At 40.9% G+C, this 26,053-nt stretch overlaps 2 protein-coding genes across 2 annotated transcripts; both read right to left on the minus strand.

Annotated features, from left to right (window-relative positions):
* Positions 1 to 986: 986 nt before the first annotated feature.
* On the minus strand, positions 987 to 3,795 carry LOC119119010 (unconventional myosin-Vc-like). Its single transcript, XM_037245651.1, has 8 exons — positions 3,761 to 3,795; positions 3,551 to 3,673; positions 3,265 to 3,348; positions 3,045 to 3,176; positions 2,872 to 2,969; positions 2,683 to 2,769; positions 2,480 to 2,591; positions 987 to 1,043 (listed from the first exon to the last, which is right to left on the minus strand). Exons 1-8 carry the CDS (start codon positions 3,785 to 3,787, stop codon positions 987 to 989), a joined length of 720 nt encoding a protein of 239 aa, XP_037101546.1. The 5' UTR covers positions 3,788 to 3,795.
* Positions 3,796 to 12,782: 8,987 nt separating this feature from the next.
* LOC119119012 (late histone H2A.2.2-like) lies at positions 12,783 to 13,780 on the minus strand. Its single transcript, XM_037245652.1, has 2 exons — positions 13,701 to 13,780; positions 12,783 to 13,251 (listed from the first exon to the last, which is right to left on the minus strand). The coding sequence occupies exon 2, from the start codon at positions 13,229 to 13,231 to the stop codon at positions 12,815 to 12,817; it is 417 nt and encodes a 138-aa protein (XP_037101547.1). The 5' UTR covers positions 13,232 to 13,251; positions 13,701 to 13,780; the 3' UTR covers positions 12,783 to 12,814.
* Positions 13,781 to 26,053: the final 12,273 nt, after the last annotated feature.

Here is a 26,053-nt window from a genome sequence, read left to right on the forward strand (position 1 = left end):
TTTCCTTTGCCACTGACATTGTTCCAGATAATACATTACGTGTCACTATCTTCACACTGTATATTTGAGGCGATAAAGGTTGGATGTTCTGTAAACGGAGATTGCAAAATGTAATCTATTCGGTGCTTTGCAAAATAGTTGCCCCCTTGGCGTTCCACATAATTTACAAAAAAAACCCAACAATTCCAATGAAGCTGTGATGTGTGAAACATAAACAAAAACAGAAAACGTGGAACGTGCTCAGCGCAGCCTGAAAATGCGATTGGAGCACTAAAAAGTCAAAGTTGGTGTAACACCTTAACCAAACGTTGCAGATGGTCATTTCTTCATGTGCCTTGGTCAACTCGGCACTCTGAAGTCTTAAAAAGCAATTTTTTGCTATGCCAACCTAACCACAGTGAAGGGAGGTGGAATAGGCTACAGCCGATGTCGGCTAATCAGGTCAAGCGGCTCCTCTGACTTGTGCTGATGCATGCTACTCGGACGTGTGCTGTGTCTCGGCACATGGACAATAAGAACGGCCGACCGAGCTGCTTCCTGAAGCATGCGGGTCAGCAGTGTCCCTGCATCATATGTTAATATTGTCTAGCTGTGCGAGAGATAGTTTATTAAGCGATCTACCAAGAACAATGCAGGGGATTTGAAAGACTGCATAAAAAATCCCAATTGCCATATTCCCTAACAGAAATAAAGTTCTTGAGAGCTGTCCACGGTGCTGAATTGGCAAAACCACGTTCTATATGACCACTATTACATATTCTTATTCTCAAATTATGCAAACATCTAAAATCCTAATTGCCAGAGTCCCTAACAATCAAAAAGTTCATGAGCGCTGTCCACAGTGCTGTACAGCAAGAACACTTCCCTATCCGAAAGCGTGTGAGAGCTATCCACGACGCTGCACTATCTACGGCGCAGAGCTAGCCTAGGCATTGAGCCACACGGTGTGGAGTTGTCCATGGTGCTGCACCATATACAGCGTGGATCTATCCGCGGTCCTGATCCGCGCACTGTGCGGAGTTGTCCATGGTGCTCAGCGCAGCCTGAAAATGCGAACTGAAAGTTGGTGTAACGCCTAAACCAAACGTTGCAGGTGGTCATCTTTTCATGTGCCTTGGTCAACTCGGAACTCTGAAGTCCCCAAGAGCATTTTTTACTATGCCAACCCAACACCAGGGAAGGGAGGTGGACAATTAGAAAACGTGCTCAGGGCAGCCTGAAAATGCGATTGGACCAATAAAAAGTGTCGTTAAAAACGTTATGCAAGTTGGATAAAAGAAACTACTGAAAAATAGAAAGAAATGTATAAAATATAAAATAGATATTTAAAAAAAAAGCTAAGTATTCTGCCCTTTGTAATAAGTTTAAGTAGAAACACATGTTTACATGTAGTGCTTTACCTCCCTCTAATGGTTGCAGTGGGAAGTTGTTTTTGAGAGCAAATACAGGATGGCAGCAAGCAATGTCGACTCGTGTGCATGTGTTAAGAGCTGATGTTTAAACCTTTTATGTTGTGCCTTGGACAAGATTTGTCCGCGAGTATTATTCGAATTTTGAAAGAATATTTTATTTTGGTTATATGTGATGTTTAATGCGAACCTATTCACTGTAAATGTGATGTAGCTTGTATGTGTTTAGCTAACGCACAATTTTACTTGTATTTTCTCCAAGTTTTACGACGGTCTTAAGTGGGCAATGGTTTGAGGCCATTCTACAAATAAATCAGCTAAAAGAAACCAAGTTTGATTATTTGGAGCGTTGTTAACCCGCTGTCTAGCTGGTGAAAAACTAGATGCTTCAGAGTGAGGACAGCACAATGGGTCATTCTATTAATGATTAATATTAAATCACTGATTCAGCATTTAAATTGTACAGTGAGAAACTCAATTTACAATGATTACCTGCTACTACTGTTAGTACTGCATTGCCATATACAATACCGTTCATTTGTTTGTGCAGTAAATAAACCAGTAAATGCAACTGAAATCGCAGTATTTCATTGATATTTATTCTGCAGTTCTGTAAATACAACTGGGATCACAGTACTTAATTGTTATTTAGAACAACATTATTAAAACAGGGCGGCTCGGTGGGGCACTGGGTAGCACGTCCGCCTCACAGTTAGGAGGATGCGGGTTCGATTCCACCTCCGGCCCTCCCTGTGTGGAGTTTGCATGTTCTCCCCGGGCCCGCGTGGGTTTTCTCCGGGCACTCCGGTTTCCTCCCACATCCCAAAAACATGCTTGGTAGGCCGATTGAAGACTCCAAATTGTCCCTAGGTGTGAGTGTGAGTGCAAATGGTTGTTTGTCTCTGTGTGCCCTGCGATCGGCTGGCAACCGGTTCAGGGTGTCCCCCGCCTGCTGCCCGATGACGGCTGGGATAGGCTCCAGCACTCCCGCGACCCCCCACAAGCATTGTGGTTGTAATTGGAGAAGCAGGAAACGAATAATAATAAATCACCGACGCAATGACCCACACCTGACTCAACCTCTGAAGCACATCTTTGCACGCCAGTGTCTTGTCACTGATGCCCGCCTCCTCGTTGGTCATGAGGATACTGTAGCGGCTATAAAACTCAAAGTAGGTCCACCTGCAAACACAAGATTTTTGCATTGGAATATGCAAACATCACCATATGCAAAACCTTTGTCGTTTACTGATATGTACTCAAAGCAGATCACCTTGATGGGTAACTTTGGGCACTGATGCGAATTGTTTCAAGCACTCCACAGGCCCGCAGCTGCTGCACCACCCTTCCGGAATCATATCTTAAAAAAAAAAAACAAGAAAAAAAACAAGAAAAAAAACAACTGTCATTCTGGAGATAATAAGGCTATATAGACAATAAATAAGGCTTGACTAGTATTTACTCAAATGGCAGCTTTTCATCGTTTGGCTTGATGCAGCGCACACAGTGAGGCGTGGTAGCGTTCAGTGTCTCCATCAGCAACGACAGAGAGCTGCAGAACTAGTATATTCACAAGGTGTCAGCAAAAGATGACCAAAACTGCTAAACACACAGCGACGGGGTAAACATGTCCACCTTAGCTCCAACTGAGGCCCTCAGCTGTTTATTGGTAGATTTCACACCAGGCCTGGCCGGCTTCACCTTGATACCTTTTATGCTTGGAACACTCGGCCCCTCCTCTTGGAAAAATTGGGCCAGAAAGGCGAACTGATAACAGTGGCAAGAAGAGCATGAAGTACTTTTGTTTTTGTCATGTATTGTTACGATCATAAAGTCTTTGTTTTATTTTGTTTACCTCGCTGACTCTCAAAACCGCAACCAGTTCTTCATAAAGAGTATCTCGGTTCTTCTCAAGAAAACCTTTGCATTGATACTCTACCTTTTGAGCAGCAAAACAGACAACAAATATTAAGAACACCATGATACACTGCAATGGTGAATTTGGACACAACTCGTAATTAATTAATCAAAATAATTTGAATTTCATGAATCTCAATTCACCAAGACATTTTAGACTTTGCGCAAGTTGCCTTTCAGTCCTAACTTTTCCAATAATTTGAATGTTGATTTGTGTTCCGCACCTTGTCTGCAAAGTGTTGGATGACAAAGGTCTCATTTGACAGTTTGGGCCTCTCAAACAAGGGATTGCCATCCGGGTAGTTGTACAGCTTTTGGAGCCAGCTTTGATCAGTGCCTTGAGGAAACTGTAAAGCAAATGGCTTGTTTGTCATTGAGAGCAAGAGATTGAATAAAATCAGCACCAGTTGAATTTTTTTTTTTTGGTTCGTTACCAAGCATTCTTCATCAAGCATTCCCATTTTGGCTTCAATCAAATCAATGACTGGCTGATTGTCATAGAACTTTTTAAACCCTAACGGCGAAATATTTCTTCAACATCTGCTCTGTAAGTTACCGACATTTTTTCGTCCCTGAGTTAACTCAACTATGACCAAAATCATCATTTAAGCTGACAAGAACAAAACGACAGATCCGGTTAGTTTTTTTTCAAATTATTTCTGCTACTTAACTTGTTTTAAAGTCAAATTTGTTGTGTGTTTGTATGATCATATTTCCTATGTCGCAAAAGTATAGGAATCAGTTCAAGTGTGAAAGAACAAAAACCACAGAAATGTGTGGATTAGCAAACCATCATTTTTATAGCTTTTGTTTTGAAAAAGCACTGCCTTACACCGTCCGCTTGTATTGTATTCTCCTTGCTAACTTGACTTTACCGGCGGGAGCCTCTCACCTGTCGCTTCTATGACAGAAGACTCCGCCCACATGTTCGCCCATCATAACAACTCACTAATGGTTGCGATGGATGTGGTTGTCACGCGCTCTTCAAACTCAATCACTGGCGTGTAGAGCGTCGACACTTTAACCATCTACGATGGAGAACACGCGATGATCAAAACAAAAACCACACGTGATGTAAAACATGAACTGATGATGAACCTGTGCGGTGGTGAGGCCCGTCCGTGCACATGTTGCAGATTGCCTGAGCGTCTGCCTCAGTCTTCTTGTTGACCAGCAGCAGGTGTGCGGCCTGTACGAGAGGCTCCAACATTCCTTTGGCGCAGTCGGCCAGCTCCCTCTCCGCCAGCCACTCCAACTGCCACACATTGTACCTGACCACAGAGGAAGCACGCAAACAGGTCAGGGTGTGTGCGACTGCGTTTAAAAAGTCAGACATTAATTGAAAACTAATTAATTGCAAAAGTCAGCAGATAAAAGCAGGTGGCCACTACCTGATCTGAAGCCCTTTGCTCCATGAGCACATGTCCTTCCTGAGCGGCAGGTGGTTCAGAGTGACAGCACATATCATGTAGAACTGCTGCCGGACCACTTGTTTAATGAGGCCAGAGTCCATCTGTTGGCAGAGTAGCCATACAGCAGCAGGTAATTGTGAGGAACACAATCGCACCAAACTCAGTGGAATAAAATAAAGAAAGACGAGGAGGACGATCAACTCTGTTTGCACACCATTCACTGCGACTACTGTGGCAACAGCTTGTAGGGACCAACTGTGCAGCATGCAGGAAGGCTTTTTATTAGACACGCCCACTTAACAGGTCATCACAGGTGGTTCCAATCACACTAACTCAAGATGCTGTCATAAGAAAATAACACGATTTAAACATATTCTGACAAAACATAAAATAGGAAAATGTATAATTGAGAGCATCTCTCAACACCCCCACTTGCTCTCACATTATAAACCTAGAGAAAACATTACATTGACATTTTAGTCAGAAAACAAGTCCATTTTCCTTTAGTTAGACCCAAACATAAATCCAGCAAATTTTGCCAACTTAAATTTTGTTGCAGGCTTGGTCATTACATCCGCAACCATATGTACTTAATACTTGCATCTTTGTTTTTGTTTTTTGGTATGGGAACCGGTCCAACTGTACCAATAAACCATTTTTCCCTTCGGGCATGAATAAAGAATTCCTGGCTTTGTTCTTGAAATGAGCTTTCATGAGTTTTAGATTGTATTTTCCTGCAGAATGTTGCTGAGAGAAGTGCCCAGGCTTTTGAATGAGAGAGCTCTTTTGGCAGCTTTACTGGGATGATCATGCAAGTCAAATGGCAACATCTTCGGTATTTCTATGCACTCTTGGAATGAATGTCATAAATTCCAGTTCTCAAACTTTTTGGGTACAGGGACCCCTTTTAAAGGAGAGTTTTTTCTCCCCCAAGGACAGCCTCATAATCTTTATTGAGCAGAACCATCAAATACTATGAGAAGAACTTATTTTTTGGAAATGTCAACCTAATATTCATGACCAAAACAAAAAAAATTAAACTAAGCAAATCCAATTAAACAGAATTCATTCATTAGCCATCTATACTAGTTGACATGCACGTATTTTATTAAAAACATGACTGTGCACAGAGAGGGACCAGTTTGCAAAATCTCAGTCAATGTTGCCAATTTACAGACATCTATTTCTCAAAAAGGCAACAGTACTTTAATCGCTGCTAAGAAACAGACAACTTGATTGGAATCGTGTTCACGTTGTTTTTAGTATTGCGCTAACTGTGCAAGGTGAAAGTCAATAATAGGGGTCAGTGGCTTCTGTTTCAAAAGTACTGATTTATTGACGTTGAAATCTTTTTACCCAAAGGCCTGTGCTTTCAAGCCACAAATATTTTGCCTTTCCTCACCTGTAGAACAGTCATATCAGAGCTTTGAATTGCTCTAAAGTTTAAAGGTAGGGAGGTGTGATTAAATCAGGAGATACATCGCTATCTTAAGACAATTATTTCAACAAAAGCAACATATTCGGTCTTTGAGATCCTCTTGAGCCCCATTTCAGAATGATCGGCTCGCCATTAGTCAAGCAATGATGCCTCATCATAAACCAGAGCTGCTTATAAATGTTGACGATTAGAAATGTTGAAGATCATCTCACTAGTCCACGGGGTCCTCTCCGGGGGACTCCCACACGAAGGTCCTGTTAAGGACCGACTCGTAGTCCTCTGCCTCACTGGCTTCATCCTCGGTCAGGTAAACTGGTGAAGGGTTGGAAGCGAGAGCGTTTACGACGCCTCGCAAAAGCTCGTCTGCTGTTCTCTTTGCAACCGCACCGGAAGGGGTTCTGCGGAGGGGTATCTTGCTTGCCGCTGGAGGCTTTGCAGGACCGGGTTGTTGTGTTCCGCTTTGTTTGAAGGGAGAAGGCTGCTTTCCTCCGGCTGGAGCTTTGGAAGATTCTGGGTTTTTTGCGGCAGCTGATGGCGCTGCGGTCCTTTTTGCAACTGCAGCAGAAGGTGGCCGATGGACATGTGGTGACAACACAGAAAACAGATTGAGATCTTGGTTCAGCAGACATTGAAATTGATGATTGAAATATTATTTTAAGATCTCCCCTCTTACCTTTCCTCACTGGGATAGCAGAATAGAGAGGCTGCATCGCTGTGCTCCTGCGTAGCGTGGTAGCTCTGGATGCAGCAGCTGATGGCGCTGCGGTCCTTTTTGCAACTGCAGCAGAAGGTGGCCGATGGACATGTGGTGACAACACAGAAAACAGATTGAGATCTTGGTTCAGCAGACATTGAAATTGATGATTGAAATATTATTTTAAGATCTCCCCTCTTACCTTTCCTCACTGGGATAGCAGAATAGAGAGGCTGCATCGCTGTGCTCCTGCGTAGCGTGGTAGCTCTGGATGCAGCAGCTTCGCGACTTGCAGTGCTGGGCGGCCTGGACGAAATATTGTTCATCCTGGTTGAGAATGGCGCCGATTGAGCGGAGGTAGGCCTGGAAAAAAACAATTGCATAGAAAGAGGCTTTGTGAATTTGGTGTACAATTTAAAATGGAGAAAAAAAAGCCTTTGACTAAAAAAAAAAAAAAAATACTGTAGTAGAACAAAAATAGCACACAAGTGTTTTTTATATCGACATATTTGAATATTAAACATTTCCAGGGGCATTAAGGAATCAAAAAAGTGTTTTTTGTGACCTGTTTCAGAAACAAAATGCACTGGATATTTCATTTGTACATGTCCAACCACTCCGTACAGCTTTATGGAAATAGGTTAAGCAGTTTTTGCATAATCCTGCCAACTCTGGGAGAAAAGAAAAAAAAGCATGAATGTGATGAGAAATATTTGAATCATCTAAAATGTGATTGAAAAAAAAAAAAAAGTCCATTTCTAAATTAAACTTTTTTCCATCAATTCATTTTAAATAATCTAATGTTGGCACCACAAACCCTTTACTAAATGTAGTTAAGGTCCTTTTTTCTTCCAAACGTGCACACACACACCATCCACTAATGGTGAATGGGGGTGGGAGGGGGCGGGGCTGCTCTGTTGCTGGTGTATTGCTGAAATGGACTGAAATGGACCGGCCACATAGACTCTGTCCGGAAGAAGGCCCAGCAGAGGCTGTACTTCCTGAGACAGCTCAAGAAGTTCAACCTGCCGCGAGAGCTTCTGAAGACCTTCTACACTGCCATCATCCAGTCTGTCCTCTGCACCTCCATCACTGTCTGGTTTGGATCAGCCTCCAAACAAGACAAGCACAGACTGCAACGGACAATCAGGACTGCAGAAAAGATCATGGTTCATCAACCTCCCATCTATCCAAGACTTGTACCTGTCCAGGACCAGGAAACGTGCAAGGAACATCTCTACATACCCTTCTCACCCAGGTTGCAGTCTGTTTGAACTACCGTTTTTTTCCGTGTATAATGCGCCCCCATGTATAATACGCACTGTAGCGTCTTGAGGAAACGCGTAGTTAAACCACCAGCAAAGAACCCAGGAGACTGTACTAGCTTGTAATTTTCTTTACTGAGCGGTGAAAACTGCAACAGACGTTACATAGTGTCAGCCAATGGTTGATGAGAACATGAAAATAAAGTGCGCTCATCCAATACAATTTACAAAATAATAGCAAAATATCAGCGTAAACATTAAGATTAAAACGACACACGACTTACGGCATTGCCTTGTTAATGAATCACAGCAGATGGCAACAGATGTAAGTCTGACCGCATTCCACAGCATGGCTACTTGATAACATCCTGGAGACGGCTCCGCGAAACCGGAAGTAGCGCGGCGAAACCGGAAGTAGCGCTTCACAACAATACTTTTCGACTTAAACTATGAATTATCTATTATTACAAGATCGAAATGATTACTTAACTTATTGGAACATTTTTACAACATTGTAACCATATGAAATTATTTATTGATGAAATTACGGCCTTAAAGGCAACACACGCACCCTAAAAATGGCATGTTGATGCTGGAAAAAAGCCTGTACCCATGTATGATACGCACCCAATTTTATTTTATTTTTTTTAAAGTCCCAATGATCGTCACACACGCAGGGAGGCAATGGGTCCCATTTTTATAGTCTTTGGTATGGTCTTAACTAGGCTGGATGTATTTTTTTTTGTTGGCATTGATTTCTCCGACTGCCCTTAAAGGCACCACCGCGATCAGATGAAAAGAGAGGAAAGTGACGTGCGGACATGTGAAAAAGGCGGCTCTGTATGGGAGAGACGTTGAAGAGGAATAAAAACACCCTTGGAAACCAAAACTTGCCCCTCGTCGTGACTCGGAGCCGCAACAAATGTTTCGGATTTGTGTAGGGTACATTGTGACAGCAAACGAGCAGGTGATCGAGCAAGCGTCTGATACGAGAGCATTGCGTTCGTATGGAGCGTGTTTGAAGTGAACAGCAGAGACGAAAGGAACAAGGCAAAGTGTTGTGAAATAAAATATTACCTGTAATATGCATTTTGTTATTTGCTGATTGTATTAAACTATCACATTCATTATCAGTCAAGAGAAGAGGACTATTATCCCTTCTTTGACGAAATGACCAGAGCACAGTACAAACACACTATTGTCGGTCAGTCCTGTTGTTGGTTTTGTTGTACCATGATTTTCTAAAAAAAAAAAAAAAAAAAAAAAAAAATTAAATTAAATTTGTACCCATGTATAATGCGCACCCCAGATTTTAGGACAATAAATTAGTTACATTTTGCGCATTATACACGGAAAAAAACGGTACTCCCCTCCGGACGGCGTTATAGAGCTCGGTACGCCAAAACCAGCAGACACCGAGACAGACAGCTACTGAACTTGTCTAGACGCTGAAAGACTGCATGCGCTCCACAATGATTAACGGTAAAAAAAGTGACAGTTGAGCTGGCAGGGCGTCAAAGCCCTGGATAACGTGACTAGGAGTGTGCATTTGTAATCAATTGTCTAATCTTCAAACCCGGAAGTAAGCGTTGCGCATCAGACTTTGCAGGAACCCCGCTTGGGATCGCAACAGCAAACCATTGTTCTTACAAGAAGATTTTCTTTTCGTCTTATTTTCATTGTTCAAAAACTTTGATTGAAGAGCGATCTCGTCGAGGAGCGATCACGCCGAGGCTTCTTCCCTGTCGGGAAGTCGCCGAGCCACCAAACGTCGGAGCCTTCCAGCGCCAGTTTGCCCACCCCTGGGGTACAGTCAGATAAGCTTAGGCTTCCTTCTCCTCCCTTTTTGAACAAATATGATTTTACGATAAAGGAAAATTATAATGCAATATCTCTTTCTTTTATGTTCTATTGTACTATGGAGTTATTTTTCTGTATTTTTATTTTTTTCCTGTATTTATTTAATGTTCGAAATAAACGTTTTTTAAAAAAAAAAAAAAAAAAAAAAAAAACGCAAACCGCACCCACTCACATTCCAACATGAGCGATTTATGCCAACCTCCCGAGTGGCAGGTGTTGCTTGCGTGTGTCAATAGGATTTGCAGGACATCTGAAGAATGTGCTTGTTTGATGGCAAAATGTGAATTGCATTTGATACCCGCAGAGCCAAACAGTCAGGTTTACATGGAGCCTTGGATAAATCAAGCTGGCTTAGCAATATTAAACATTAACAGAATGCTGTGTGTGATAAGAGGCCACATAACTCATTTCATAACTCACCAACAACAGGACAACGTAAAGACAGGGTTGACTATTACCAGTCGCAGCAACGACGATCCGACAGGAAGTGTGTGACCCAGACAGGACTTAAATACGCGATAGGCAGGTGAGAATGATCACGCTAATCATGGGCACACAGGAGGGGAGGGGCGAGCACACAGACATGTAGAATGAACTCTGGTAATTCAACTAACTCATTCAAAAATGATCTTTTAAAACAAGACTGGAAAAAGCCAATGTAACATTATTCAGTTTGAACATGAAAAAAGGGCTAACGGGAAAATAAAAAACATTCATATCAATTATATATTTGACCAGCTCAGTGAGTGGCCTAGTGGTAGAGTGTCCGCCCTGAGACTGGAAGGTTGTGGGTTCAAACCCCGGCCGGCCGGCTCATACCAAAGACTATAAAAATGGGTTAGGTTTACGCATCTGGGTGTGGTGAAATTTGTCCTCTGCATTTGACCCATCCCCGTGTGATTTTGATCCATCCCCTGGGGGAGAGGGGAGCAGTGAGCAGCAGCGGCGCCGCGCCGCGCTCGGGTGATCGCTCGACTTTATTTCCCTATTGGGAGCTACCTTTTCCTTCTTTTCTGATTTTTGTTTTACAATCAAAAGTGCTCCGGGATTGAATGATGTTATTTGCAAGTGTATCAGTGAGTGGGATTGTTCGGTTTTTGGAGGATTGAGATTTGTAATTCTATTTCATGCTTCTTCAATAAATGTGTTTTGTATACTCATTTAATTCGTGGTGCGCTAATTTGTATGAGGTATGCAATCGCTGGTTTGTGGTTGGTTTGATCATTCGATTTATCAATAGGAGATTATTATGGTATGCATTGCAATCATACCGTAATAAAAAAAAAACAAAAAAAAAACGAACGTGTTTGAATCAGATATATTTCATTTGAGAGAAGAATTAAAAGTAATTTAATTGTCCGTCGAAGTGCGGGCCCGTTCCTATTTTGTCGGACCGCACCGGACAATTTTGGGGAGCAAATTGCCTTCATAATTATTTGAGGGATGAGCACATCTCATTAAACATTTAATTCGTTTCAATATTTGTTTTATTTAAGTAAAATAACGAAGGTTTTCAAATTCGACTATTGGGATTAGTGGTAGAGCTATCATTAGTAAATGTCGGTCGGGCACGGGCCAGTTCCTATTTAGTCGGGCCGCGTCAAAGCTACGTAGGATGGTTTTGAGGGATTAATTTGCCTTCAAAATGAATTGCAGGATAATTATAATTCGATTAAATCATTTTGATTCGTATTAAGTAAAATATTATGTTGTTGAAAACGATCGAGTTGGCGGAAGCACTCCCACGGTTAAGTGTTTATATATATAATGTTAGAATTAGTGATTTAATGCATTAAATTCATTTTCAAATACTATCATTGCCATACTTCTGCTAATTTGATTTTTTTTTTTTTTTTCCCCGAAAAAAGGGAAGTAGGCTCGCTACTTCCTCAACCCAGTAGAGCGGGGCCATATCATGAGTTACTTCGGCAAAACTAGTGCTAGGGTGCGCTAGACCAACGAATCCCTGAGGCCTTAACAAAGGCATCTAAAAAAAATATCCGGAACGTAATACCAGCTTCAGACAACCGAAGGGAGCCATCATTATCAGAGTCAGAGTCAGCTTCATTGTCAATTCCTTCATGCTAAGACACACAAAGAAACCGAAATTTCGTTCCCCCCATCCCACGGTGACGAGACACAGCACACGATCAACACACAAGTAAAACGGGGGAAAGAGAGAGTTCAGGACCCCAACAGCCTGGAGATCACAAACTTCGCCAGTGGTGCAGTGCTGGCATCCCACAACAGAGTCCGCGGGCCGCAGTTCTATTCTATTCTATTCAGCACTCAATAAGTCTTATTTAAGAAAATACCTTTATTAAATAAACGGGTTGAATTAGGTCTTGTGACTAAACATCATAAGGGTTTTCCGCTTGGGGGGGTCTTAGTCTAACGCTCAACTTAAAAACTATTCAACTTTTATTCACCAGTCTCTAAACGAATGTTCATGAATTGTGATTTCCTAATAAACTTCCCAGTGTCTTGACAGCGATTTTTCCCCTTATTTTCATGTTTAAGGGAAAAACAAACCCCCCAAAAATTAAAACACTCAACCAGCAGGTGGTAGTACAGACCTCCACATTAATCTGCAGTCAAATTTGAATAATTTTTCAAAAATATTTGACACTATACTTGCGGCAGTACACCACACTGAGCTTCTTAAAAGTTTGCAGTTCATCTCTCCGACGGCTTTTGTGTCAAATACAATCAAGTAGCATTGTCATTTTGTATATCGTACATGCATTGAGAAATTCAGCACTCAATAAGTCTTTTTTATAAGAAAATACCTTTATTAAATAAACGGGTACAAATGGCAATTAAAAGTCTTGTGACTGAACATCATCAGAAGTGTTTTCCGCTGCGGGGGGCTTGGTCTTTTTCGGAAGAAGCGCCGCGTTGATGTTGGGGATCACACCGCCTTCAGAGATGGTGACGCCAGCCAGAAGTTTATTGAAATCGTTGTCCTTTCTCACGCCCAGCAGGATATGGCGTGGAGAGATGCGCTTCTTCTGGTTTTGCTTGGTGGCGTCGCCTGCCATATCCAGGATCTCGGCGCAGAGATACTCGAGGACGGCAGCGAGATAGACGGGTGCGCCGCTGCCCACACGTTTGGCGTAGTTGCCCTTCTTCAGCATCCTGTGGATGCGGCCCACTGGGAAGACGAGGCCGGCCCGAACAGATCTGGAAACCGGGGATTTGGTCTTTGGGGCAGCTTTTTTTCCACGGCCAGACATGTTCGGGCGCTGTGGGGATTCTGTCCAAAAATCAGTGACAAATCATTTGGGTAAACTTTACTAACCTTCACAGGTACAACTCAATGTTAAATCTAAAACTGTCCGATAAGTCAGTGTTTCAGCATTTTCTGTTTTCCAACAGGAGATGATGAAAGAAAATTGAAAGTAGGTGATCTGGGAATCAAATACGATAAATTTCCTAGTTCAGTCACAAGTGGGAAAAAACGGCCAACTTTCCAAAACTACACCTACCAATTGCTGAACATCGCATTACCTTTGCAAGCTTTTAGTTTAGTTTAGTTTATCCACGCAATATCCAAGACATACAACATGATACAACAAACAGTATTACGCAGCCGGGTGCGTGAAAGCTCACCCCAAGCAAGCAAGCAAGCTTTCAGGCAGGGCTCTAAAGATACACAACTGAAGTCACAAAACACACATTTACTCGCCGTTTACTGCTACCTACCTCACCAGGCAGCTCAAGACAAGACCTCAAAATTTGCCTTCAGCAACCTGCTTTTATTCCAGGGCAACGGCCACATGTTGATTGACGACACCTGGCACTTGCTCATTGTCAATCTAGAGCAGTGGTCCCCAACCACCGGGCCGCGGACCGGTACCATTAAGCCGGTAAGCATTGCAATTGAATCTTGGGATTTTGAAGACCTTAGCTGGTTTTTTTTTCCTCCTGCCTCATCCCAAACACAATTGGAAATTACTAAAAAGGCTCAAAAAATAGAAAAAGTGGGAAAAAAAAGGCTGAAAGTTGTTTTTCTCTAGTGCTGGGTTGGTGCCAGTAGGAAAATGCAGCCTTAGACTTGCAAGCTAAGTGATCAACTTGCCAAACAATATGAACACTATTTGGATGAGCACCAAATCTTAATAGATAACCACTTTATGAATATGTCCGTCATTAATTTTAATATATGAATCATTTACAAATTACAGCAAGTCGCTAAGTCTTTAGCCTCTTTGGAGTTCTAAAGCAGTGGTTCCCAAAGTGGCTGGGGGCGGTGGAAAGATCTGGGGGGGCGGTGAGGAAGAAAGGGGCGGTAGGGGGGCGGCAGTCGATTTGTACACAACACGCCGCTCTGGCCCAGTCAGATCCGACAGCATAGACTACAAAAGCAAAAGCTCAGGTTTGTAATTTCAAGCTTGTAATGTTCAGAATTTTATCTTATAATAAAAACCGCATTCTGGCGGTCAACATCATCTTGAGTTCAAGTCAACATGAAATTGGGGACTCGCCAGAACGCGCCGTGTTGTGTTGTGTTGAGCTGGTTAGGGCAGTGGTCCCCAACCACCGGGCCGCGGACCGGGGTCCGTGGGTCACTTGGTACCGGGCCGCCCAGCCGCACAGAATTTTTTTTTTATCGACGATCAATTAATTCAGGTCAAGACACTCGTCCCGGTCACGTGACATGTTTCCCCAGTCGAGCCCGCAAAGCTAATATGTGGCGACAGGCTAACTAACCAGGCAGTGAAGCATTCAAAACTGCTTCAACACATGGAGACCAAGCATCCTACAATAAAAGACAAACCTTAAATCACTTCGGGTGTCAAAATAAATTGGTTTACTAAATTGGGGGGGGGGCGCTAGGAATTCACTGGGGAGCCAAAGGGGGCGCCAGCCTGCAAAAGTTTGGGAACCACTGGTGTAGACTGTTATTTTAAACTAAACCACTTAGGCAAAAGCAGGGCCGGTTCTAGGAATGCACATAAGAGGGGGAAGTCAGAAATGTGAAGGGGGCATGTTCTTTTTTTTTTTTTACACATTTTTAACACTGTTAGTGTTTTCTTCACAGCAGTTGTTAGCTGTGTGTCCAGATCTCAACCCGGAGAAGTGGATTGCACTCCGTCAGGCCTCTACACTAAGACCTGTCCAGCTTGGGTGTCCCACCTGAAGATTAAAGCTTCTGCTGGTATTGCTCTTAGGGTCACTGAAGCGCGCAAACCCCCTGACCACAATAAGGTGGCAATCTCTCAGGGGGGGGGGGGGGGAACACATAATATGAATGTTATATTAACTATTATTTGAGTTGTCGTTAATCATTAGCTATATCACGGCCCGTGACGTGCACTCATAGGAGGCAGGTGAGGCAAAATAAAATGAAAAAATACAAATTCTAATTAAAAAAAAGCAAAATGGTCTTCAAGCAAGCTTCAAATATTTAGCATTGACAAGTTTGAATTCAAGACAATATTGTTTGACCAACAAAGGAAAGAAAACATTATTATCTATTTGTTTATTTATTTATTTAACATCCAATATTGTATAGTTATCAGTGCACAAATCATTTATTTACATATAGTAGACCGTTTTTAAATGGGGGGGGGGGACATATTCTCACAGAGCACCCATGAGGATATGTTCCCCCCTGTAACTTGGGCTAGGAATGAGGGAACCAGTTCAAATTTTTCACACAACTTGAACAGACCCCCAGGAAGACAGAAAAAAAAACATCTGGAGTCCAGCACTCACCGTTCTCAAAATAAGGGGGGGGGGGGGGGGGACATATCCTCACGGGGCAGCTGTGAGGATTTGTCCCCCCCTTGTAATTTGGCCTAGGAATGAGGGAACCTGTTCAAATTTTCCACACAACCTGAACAGACCCCCAGGAAGATAGAAAAAAAGCCAGTCGATGTCCAGGACTCACCGTTCTCAAAATGGGAGGGGGGCACAAATTCTCACGGCTTGACATTTTTTATAGAGTTCCTGTTACAATTTTTATCCCCCCTCCCCACCATCTGTCACTTTGCTTGGGACAAAAGGAGCCTTCAGAACTGAAATCTCTTCTCAATTATTCATTCAAATCAATTCACTCAAATCATTCTAACAATGACGCACTGTGAAGTTCTTGGATCGGATATTCTTTTACACCAAGTTTGGGCTGTGTTCTTATGTTAAAACTCATTCTCACGCCTGCACATGAAGGACTGGAAAATAACCCAAATCAAGAAAACGTAACCGATCTAAGCAGATCGTGAACCCGCAAGTTTGTTAGCAGACTGCTAACAGCTGATTTACCGGAGAACAGCTGATTGAGCTGTCAAAGAGAGCTGCGACCAACGTGAGCAATATGGGGCCGAAAGAAATGTTATTATTACAGCAATGATCAGTACAATACGGACATCTTAACAAAAGATAAGCTATCTATTATCCATTTCAATAGCCGGAGTCTATATAAAAATTTTAGTAGCATTCGGGATTACTTAAACACATTCAAACAATCATTTAATATAATAACTATTTCTGAGACCTGGATTACGACTGAGAAGGGAATGCACTTTGAGATGGAAGGCTATGAATTCATATGCAACAACAGACAGAGCAAAGCGGGGGGTGGTGTTGCAATCTATGTTGATTTGAATATGAAATTCAAGATTGTAGAGGCTATGACACAGGTGGTGGACAATCTTCTTGAATGTCTCACGATACAGATTTGTGTTGAAAAGAAAAAAGACATTATTATAAGTTGTGTCTATAGAGCTCCTGGTTCTAGCATTGAGACATTCACAGAATGGCTAGAAAGTGTGATTATACAAAAAGGCAATAAAAATATTTTTATTTGCGGGGATTATAACATTGATCTATTAAACCCAAATAAGCAACAAAATATTGATGATTTTTTAAATTTAATGCATAGCCTGAGTCTCTTTCCTACAATCACTAGACCCACGAGAGTAACATCACAGAGTGCTACTCTGATAGATAACATATTCACCAATATAATAGAAACCAGCTCAGTGGCCTAGTGGTAGAGTGTCCGCCCTGAGACTGGAAGGTTGTGGGTTCAAACCCCGGCCGGGTCATACCAAAGACTATAAAAATGGGACCCATTGCCTCCCTGCTTGGCACTCAGCATTAAGGGTTGGAATTGGGGGGTTAGATCACCAACTGATTCCCGAGCGCGGCACCGCTGCTGCTCACTGCTCCCCTCTCCCCCAGGGGATGGATTAAAATCACACGGGGATGGGTTAAATGCAGAGGACAAATTTCACCACACCCAGGTGTGTGTGTGACGATCAATGGGACTTTAATCTTAATCTTTAATTAACAACAAGCGGGTTATTAATTACTGATATTACTGACCACCTTCCAGTGTTTACAGTATATGACAATAATTTCAAATCTGAAATTGGGGTGTATAAACAACAAAGAAGAATTAGGACAGATGAGACAATTGCTACTCTAAAACATGAATTAATGCAACAGAACTGGGATGCAATATATGAAGAAAAAGATGTAAATAATGCATACCATAAATTGATGACTATATTCACTTCATTATATAATAAGCATTGTCCAATCAAGGAATATAATAAAAAAACTAAATATAAGGACAGTCCATGGTTGACGAAAGGCTTAAGAAATGCCTGTAAAAAGAAGAATTTACTCTATAGGAACTTCATAAAACAGAGAACAGAAGGCGCTGAAGATAAATATAAGAAATATAAGAATAAATTAACTAATATTATAAGATTAAGTAAGAAAGAATATTATAAGAATAAATTAGAGGATAACAAAAATAATATTAAGGGGATATGGACTCTCCTAAACCACATTATTAGAGAAGGTACCGAACAACATAAATTACCTAAATATTTTGTTATAAATGATACTGAAAATTATAATATGGAAGAAGTGGCAAACAGTTTTAATCAGTTCTTTGTAAATGTTGGGCCTCAAATAGCAAAAAACATACCGATTCCAGCGCCAGATGTAGGCAACAGAGATAAATTAATAGAAAGGAATCCTCACTCAATGTTTTTGAAGGCAGTTGATGAAAATGAAATCATTAACATTGTGCAACAATGTAAAAATAAAACATCTACCGACTGCAATGGGATTGATATGATGTTAGTTAAGCAAATCATTGAGGGGATTTCAAAGCCACTTGTGTACATCTGTAACTTGTAACTCATTTTTAACTGGTACATTCCCAAAGAAGATGAAAATTGCTAAGGTCATTCCTCTTTATAAAACTGGGAGCAAACACAACTTTACAAACTACAGACCTATCTCAATATTGCCACAACTCTCAAAAATATTGGAAAAGCTTTTTAACAGTAGAATGGATGGATTTTTGGAAAAACATAAATGATTTGCAGAGAACCAATATGGTTTTAGAGTAAACAGATCAACAGCACAGGCATTAATGGAATCAATCGAGGACATCACAGATGCAATAGACAACAAACAACATGCAGTAGGAGTTTTCATTGACCTCAAAAAAGCTTTTGACACAATTAATCATAATATACTATTCAATAAATTAGAAAAATATGGGATAAGGGGATTAGTATTAGACTGGATAAAGGATTATCTGCGAGAACGGCAACAGTATGTAAAGTTGGGTAATCACTGTTCTGGATATCTGGAAATAGCTTGTGGTGTTCCACAAGGGTCAGTTTTAGGCCCTAAATGATTTATTTTGTATATAAATGACATGTGCAAAGTCTCTAAAGAACTAAAACTCGTCAACTTTGCAGATGACACAAATATTTTTGTTCAGGTGATGACATCCAACAAGTGGAATCAATGCTGAATGAGGAAATGAAAAAAATAAAAATGTGGTTCGACTGGAACAAATTATCATTAAATGTAAGTAAGACCAAGTTTATGGTATTTGGCAAAGCGAATATAAAGATACGAATAGAAATAGATGGAAATGAAATTGAAAGGGTGCAGGAAAACAAATTTCTTGGGGTTATAATGGATGACAGGCTTAGTTGGAAGCCACACATCAAAAACATAAAGTCTAAAATTTCAAGAAGCATGGCAGTCATATACAAAGCAAAAGAATTACTGGATTATCATTCACTTTGTACACTTTATTGTTCTCTAGTCTTGCCCTATTTGCATTACTGTGCTGAGGTTTGGGGGAATACTTATAAAACTTCACTACAGCCACTTATCATTCAGCAGAAAAGAGCAATAAGGACTATTCATAAAGTCAACTACTTGGAACACACAAATCCACTTTTCATACAATCCAAACTATTGAAATTCACTGACATAGTATCTTATCAAACAGCAATCATCATGTATAGGGCAAAAGCAAAACAACTACCAGATAATATCCAAAACTTATTTAGGCATCGGGAGGGAGGTTATAAGTTAAGAGGGAATCACAACTTCAAAATCTTAAACATAAGAACAACCTTAAAAAGTTTCTGTATAACTATAACCGGGGTCAAACTATGGAACAATCTAAGTGAGGAACTCAAGCAAAGTCCAAATATCCACCAGTTTAAAAAAATGTATAAAAATATGTTGTTTAGCGGGTACAAAGGTTAAGAGTGCCAAAGGGCTACACACAAGTAAAAATGAAACAGAACAATAAGTGTGCAAGTTTGTCTACTTGTGTTATATTGTAGAATTACAGTATAGTATGTTGAATCGTTGGTTTAATGGATGAAGTGAGAAAGGGGTAGGAATCTAAAAAGCTATGCCTCCTCCTACTCCTTTTCGAGCATTCTTTATTTTTTTTTATTTACTTATGTATTATTATTATTAATTAATTTATTTATTTAATGTATTTACTTCTATTTGTTGGTTTATTTTTTTTGTTTGTTTGTTTTGTATGGACTTATGTGGCACTTTAGAGTGTTATTTGTTTTTGTTTTTTTTGTTTTTCTTTTTTTGTTTTGGATGTTCGAAATAAAGATATCAATCAATCAATCAATCAATCATGATGAATACCATTACCGTGAAGGGGTACAGTTAATATAAATGTTCGGCCAGATCGCCTGTTCCCAATTGAAACCGTGGTATTTAATCAATCATCCTACAAATAAGTAACCACTTGGCTGCCTAATCTTAGCTTTGTTTCCCCCTCTTGTCTCTCCTTTCTCTTCTGGCAGCCATGTATACTCCCAGACTGTCCAACTATTATGAATGACTTGCCTCCTAGTTAGTTTCAGTCCCACCAAGTGGAACGTACCATTTTGCATTTTTTCAACGTGGTTCTATGTATTATTGAATTGTATTACTTTTGAAGCAACCTTATTAATGAACTTTCACAGAAGAATTTATTTATAGTCATTAAGACTGACTTAGATAAGTAACTCCGCTCAGAATGCTGGTCTAGAATTAATAAGGCATTAGATTCTTGGTTACCCCCCAAAAAGTCATCATACCGGGGTAACGCATTACTGGCATCACTGCTCTTGGTTTACAATCACTGAAATAATAATCCTCCTCTGAGTATGCCTCATCATATTAAGCTACGCAGAGCATAAAAATGACAGCGTGTTAATTAATTCATCTTGCTGGTTAATTGAAATGATGTATGATAGTCATTTGTTTTCGTTGATCCTTGCGGTATTTACATTGTATGGCTGTATGTCTAATTACTGCATCAACACTCAAATAATTGCCTGTAATTAAACTGTCAGTAAAGGGAGAAAATTATTGCTCTGACAGTTATGACAAATAGCTGTGTTGACAAGTGTGTATGTGTGTGTGTGTGTGTGCGTGCGTGCGTGTGTGTGTGTTTGTGTGTGCATAAGTGTGGAAGTTTTGGATATGCAGAAGATAGTATGTCTGATATATCTCCTTTTTCCAGTAGTTTCTATGGAAACCGTGTCAAGTGATTGCGGTCAGAGGTCAAACTGACCAATAGTGAGTACATTACTTTTGTCTTAATGAGCCTCCGTTAGCTGCTATTGAAATTGAGCTCTAGCCCTCTGATGGATACATCTTGTCATTCACAGTTTAAAAGACAAGAAGCGAAAGTAGAAACATGACACAACAGGGGATTCACTTATTGAAACCAAAATACTACTACCAGCACAAAATGCACCTTGTGACAAATGGCATTCTTTAATCATTATTCTCTGACCAATCCCCAACAACTGTCGGTTTGTTTGAGCCACACGATCCCAAGATCATTACAAAACAAAGTTACCGCCTCTATGCAAGACTCGAAGGTCTGGATGTTTGTCTAAACCGAATCTGCCACAATGCCCGGATGTATTTAAATGTTGACGCACTTCTCTTTTCGGCTGTTATAATATAACTTCAGCCAATATAGCAGAGGTATAAATACATGTGTATGACAGAGGACATAAATGACCATGCAACAATGATCTACGATGATCTGTCCATCATTGAGGGCTGATCGATACAAACTATTCATTTCTGAAATTATCTCCACATTGATCCAGGGACAAGAGCCGGTAAGTCAGGGGCACCCTGGCCTTAATACAATAATTATATAACGGGATACGAGCTCATCCTCCCAAACAATAAAGCCTGTCAGCAGCATCAGGCATGGTGAAACCCTATAAGCCATCAGCACATTGGCCCCTGACCTCTGGGCTTGGATGCTTTCTATGACCCGTTGTACAAGTGACTCAAGAAAGAAGACCCAATTGTTAGATGTACTTCAGTGAGCAGAGGTGAGAAACCCTGCCTGATGTGGCGCTGATGAAATGATGTGCCGTCGTCATCTTATCCTTTAATTGCCGTGGTCATTGGATAGACCTTAGCTCACAGCGTGCTTACATTTTCATGCCACAGCCCTGTTCTTGTATCAACAGTTTGTTGGCACCGTGACAAAACTAGCAGAAAAGGTTGCTCATCATCCGCTGCAGTGCACATATTTACATAGCAGAGGGATCACATGGCAGTCATCATGCTGACATCAGAAATACATTAAAGTTACCTACTTGGTCCCCTTTGCAAACACGTTCTCTGTTTTCAAATGTACAGCAGATAAGACTTAGATAAACTAAAAGTTTGGGGTCACCTAAAAATGTCCTTATCTTTAAATATCTCTTTTTTTTCAATGAAGAAATAATTAAAGTAATCAGGAATACATTGTTAATGTGGCAAATGACTAGTCTAGCTGCAAACGTCTGTTTTTTAATGCAATATCTACATAGGTCAGGGTTCGGCGACCCAAAATGTTCAAAGAGCAATATTGGCCCAAAAATACAAAAAACATACCTGTCTGGAGCCGCAAAAATCTAAAAGCCTTTTATAATGCAACATAGACTGTCAATAAGTTGTATGCCTACTATTAAAATCATTTAAAAAAAATAGTGGAATCAATTTGATAATTTCTTCTTGCGGCCCATTAGAGTTCACGTACCTGCACAGCAGAGCAGGCTGTTTGATATCGGTCACGTCACACGACTCATCCATCAAAGGCAATTGAGAAAAAGCTGGAGCTGAATTGATGTCCTTGATTTGCTGATCGGTGATATTGTTTGTGCGGAGAGGCATGTCTTTCATTTTCTGAATGATCTCAGTTTTGTTTTTGAAGTCCGAAAATAGGCACGCTGGTATTTTATTGAATGAATGCTTCGTGTCCTAGCCATCGGTGAATGGTTTTCCGCGCCTTATTATCTCCGGGGCTGCTACAAAACTTGCAGCAGTAGTAGAGTTTGGAGGTGCAATCCACTTCTTGAAACTGTTTTTTCGGTCCTCAAATTGCACCTTTCCTCTCAGTTGCAACTGGATGATCGGCAGCAAATTTAGCGTGCTTTAGCTGAAAATGTTGCTCCAAATTCCTCTTCTTGACAACTTCTCATTGCAAATCAAACATGCAGGCAATGCTTCAGCATTGGCAATGAAAGCAAATAGTTCAGTCCATTCTTTCTTAAACCCTCTGTTCTCGGCAGCAATCTTTCTCTTTTTGCCTTTTGGATCCATGGCCCATCACTCACACACCTGTTTACAACTCACCTGTGCTGTGTCGTAGGCTATGACGCAATATTGCTATTTGGCGTCATTCTTAAATTCTGTATTTTTAATATATTTACAACTACATACATTTTTTACAGCACAAGTATGGTTGTGTCGTGATTACCATCTAAAAAACATACCGTAATTTTCGGACTATAAGTCGCACCGGAGTATAAGTCGCACCAGCCATAAAATGCCCAAAAGTGTGAAAAAAAACATATATAAGTCGCATTTTGGGGGGCAATTTATTCGACAAAATTCAAAACCAAGAACAGACATGAACGAGCAACAACAGGCTAAACGATACGGTATGCTAACGTGACAAACACAAACGAGGAGCTGAGAACGGGCCTGACGCAACATTCAGTTATTTTTAAAAAACTATTACATAAATAACACGTTCATAAAACCATCTGTGTCACTCCAATTCATTAAATCCATCGATCGTCCTTTGTCAACAATGCCGTGTGCCGCGCCGCAGTTCAAATTATTCCACAGGCCCATACAACGATATATAAACTATATTTTAAATAACTATCACATAAACAACAATATTATCAAACCATTTGTGTCACTCCAAATCATTAAATCCATCGATCAAATTTCTCGTCCTTTATGTCCTTTATGCCAGCTCAGTGGCCTAGTGGTAGAGTGTCCGCCCTGAGACTGGAAGGTTGTGGGTTCAAACCCCAGCCGGGTCATACCAAAGACTATAAAAATGGGACCCATTGCCTCCCTGCTTGGCACTCAGCATTAAGGGTTGGAATTGGGGGGTTAGATCACCAACTGATTCCCGAGCGCGGCACCGCTGCTGCTCACTGCTCCCCTCTCCCCCAGGGGATGGATTAAAATCACACGGGGATGGGTTAAATGCAGAGGACAAATTTCACCACACCCAGGTGTGTGTGTGACGATCATTGGGACTTTAATCTTTTTTTTAATCTTTAATGTCATCCTGGTGACAGAGGACATGTCCAGAGGATATGGCGCTTTAAAGTGTTAATTACTTTATTTGATTTTTTCTCTCTATTTTTTGTTTTGAATATGTTCAAGATAAAGATATCAAAGCATGTGAAGTGATCAACTATACTAAAAATAACATGTGAAGTGGTCAACTATACTTGTAAGTAAGTGATGTGTTAATGATCAAGTCAAAATTTGTGAAAAAAAACATATATAAGTCGCTCCTGAGTATAAGTCGCCCCCCCCACCCAAACTATGAAAAAAAACGCGACTTATAGTCCGAAAATTACGGTACCTTTGCGCAAGACTAGGGTTGCGCATGTTGACTGGAGCCGGTCAACTTCAGCCTCACCTGCTGTGAATGGGGATTTTTTGGTTTTACAATTCCATCCCATTAAAACCTGCCCGGCCGGGCCTAAAAGCAGAAATGTGCAGTTTTGTTCCGACCTACTCGGAGAGCAATGAAAAATGAATAAGGCAGGCTGCCAGGCCACCCACCTTGATGTTCAATTATTAAGCTTTTGTTCTAAAAACACTCGTGTGAAATGTGAAAGTTCAACTTCCATGTCGTTTTCACGAAGCCTCGGATCTCGGCTCGTCTCAAACTTGGTAATAGAATAGAATAGATCTTTATTGTCATTGTCACATGTACAACGAAATTTAAAAAGTGCCAACCGATCCGCGCATGCGATAAAAAATATATAGAATAAATAGAATAAAAAAATAAAAAAAACAAGCTAAAAACCCACAGAAGAACATACACAGACATAATCATTTACGTTTAGCTGCATTCAATGTGACTACCGCTGTAGGGTAAAAACTGTTGGCGAATCTGCTAGTCCTCGACCTAATTAATCTGTAGCGTCTGCCTGATGGCAACAGTTCGAAAAGGGAGTGGCCAGGGTGGGAAGTGTCCTTCAGAATGTTCTGTGTTTTTTTGAGACAGCGGGTTCTGTGTAGGTCTTCCAGTGTGGGGAGAGGGCAGCCAATGATCTTCTGTGCTGTGTTGATGACCCCTTGGAGCTTTTTCCTCTGAGCAGCAGTGCAGCTGGAGTACCGTTTAGAAGCAAAGGCCATTCCTAATGGTGTCAAATACAACTTGTAAAAATGGCAATGAGTTGTTTGTGTTATTTCCATTTTATATGACTTAAATACAATCTACTCTTTTCTGGAGTCACGTGACTTTCACCCCTGTACGATGTCAAAAGATTGAGTTCTCGCTGTTCACTTTTTATTTCATTTATGTCATACTTCCAGACTTCAAACATCCTTGGACTGGGCCCTCCTGGTGTGAGCAGAATGTATGAATAATAGATCCTTAACCAAAAGGGAAAAGACAGAAATTGACTTTTGTCTTCAGCGATTGCGCTGCGGATGTCTCATCCAGCTCCTGAATGGCTCAATTACAGTAAAGCTGTGTGTCAACAACTGCTGAATGAGAAACATGTCGACAATAGGCGGGTGCAGACGCTCGAGCAATTTAGAAGCGCTGAGATCCAATTTCAATTCAAAGGTATGACAGGGTTGCCGCGACCGGGCTTGCTGATGTAACGAGAACCTCCACCGTCGTCATGTCTTCTTTTTTTTTTAAACAACCTGGCTCAAATGTAGATGAACGGACTTCTCCGATCCAAAAGTATCGGAACAGTGAGGCCAATTCGATAGGCAAGGCAACAGAATATAAACCCAAAAGTTGCTTTGCCTCCAAAAACTAAAAATGAATAAACAAATAAATACATAAATAAATAAACAAAAATAAAATATGCTTGTTGGCCTGCCATATTTGTCTAAGAATATTATCACTAGCAAGCCAGCGGTCAGAAGGCCTTCACACAAATCAAGTGTCAGTCTGCCTGCTACTCCTATTCGTGCAAAAAAACATTTTGTTCTCTTTTTTGCAACGGGGAAAACCCATGCGGTGTTTGAGATCGAAATTGGCTCATCCTCCAGTAAGCCCAATTGGCACTGGTATGTTGCAGGTCTTTTTGGTCTGAATGACAATTTGTAAAAAAATAAAAATAGTAGCACTGACCACAACGACAGACAAGACGGAAATATGCCTTCACCGATCACGACTTTCCGCACCTCATAAGTCAGTTAAGGAGTCGTGCCGCGAACAAACACAGCGATCCAGTCATCCATCTGCTCAGCCACTTTAA

The sequence above is a fragment of the Syngnathus acus genome, unplaced genomic scaffold, assembly GCF_901709675.1.
Source record: "Syngnathus acus unplaced genomic scaffold, fSynAcu1.2, whole genome shotgun sequence".
Taxonomy (NCBI): Eukaryota; Metazoa; Chordata; class Actinopteri; order Syngnathiformes; family Syngnathidae; genus Syngnathus; species Syngnathus acus.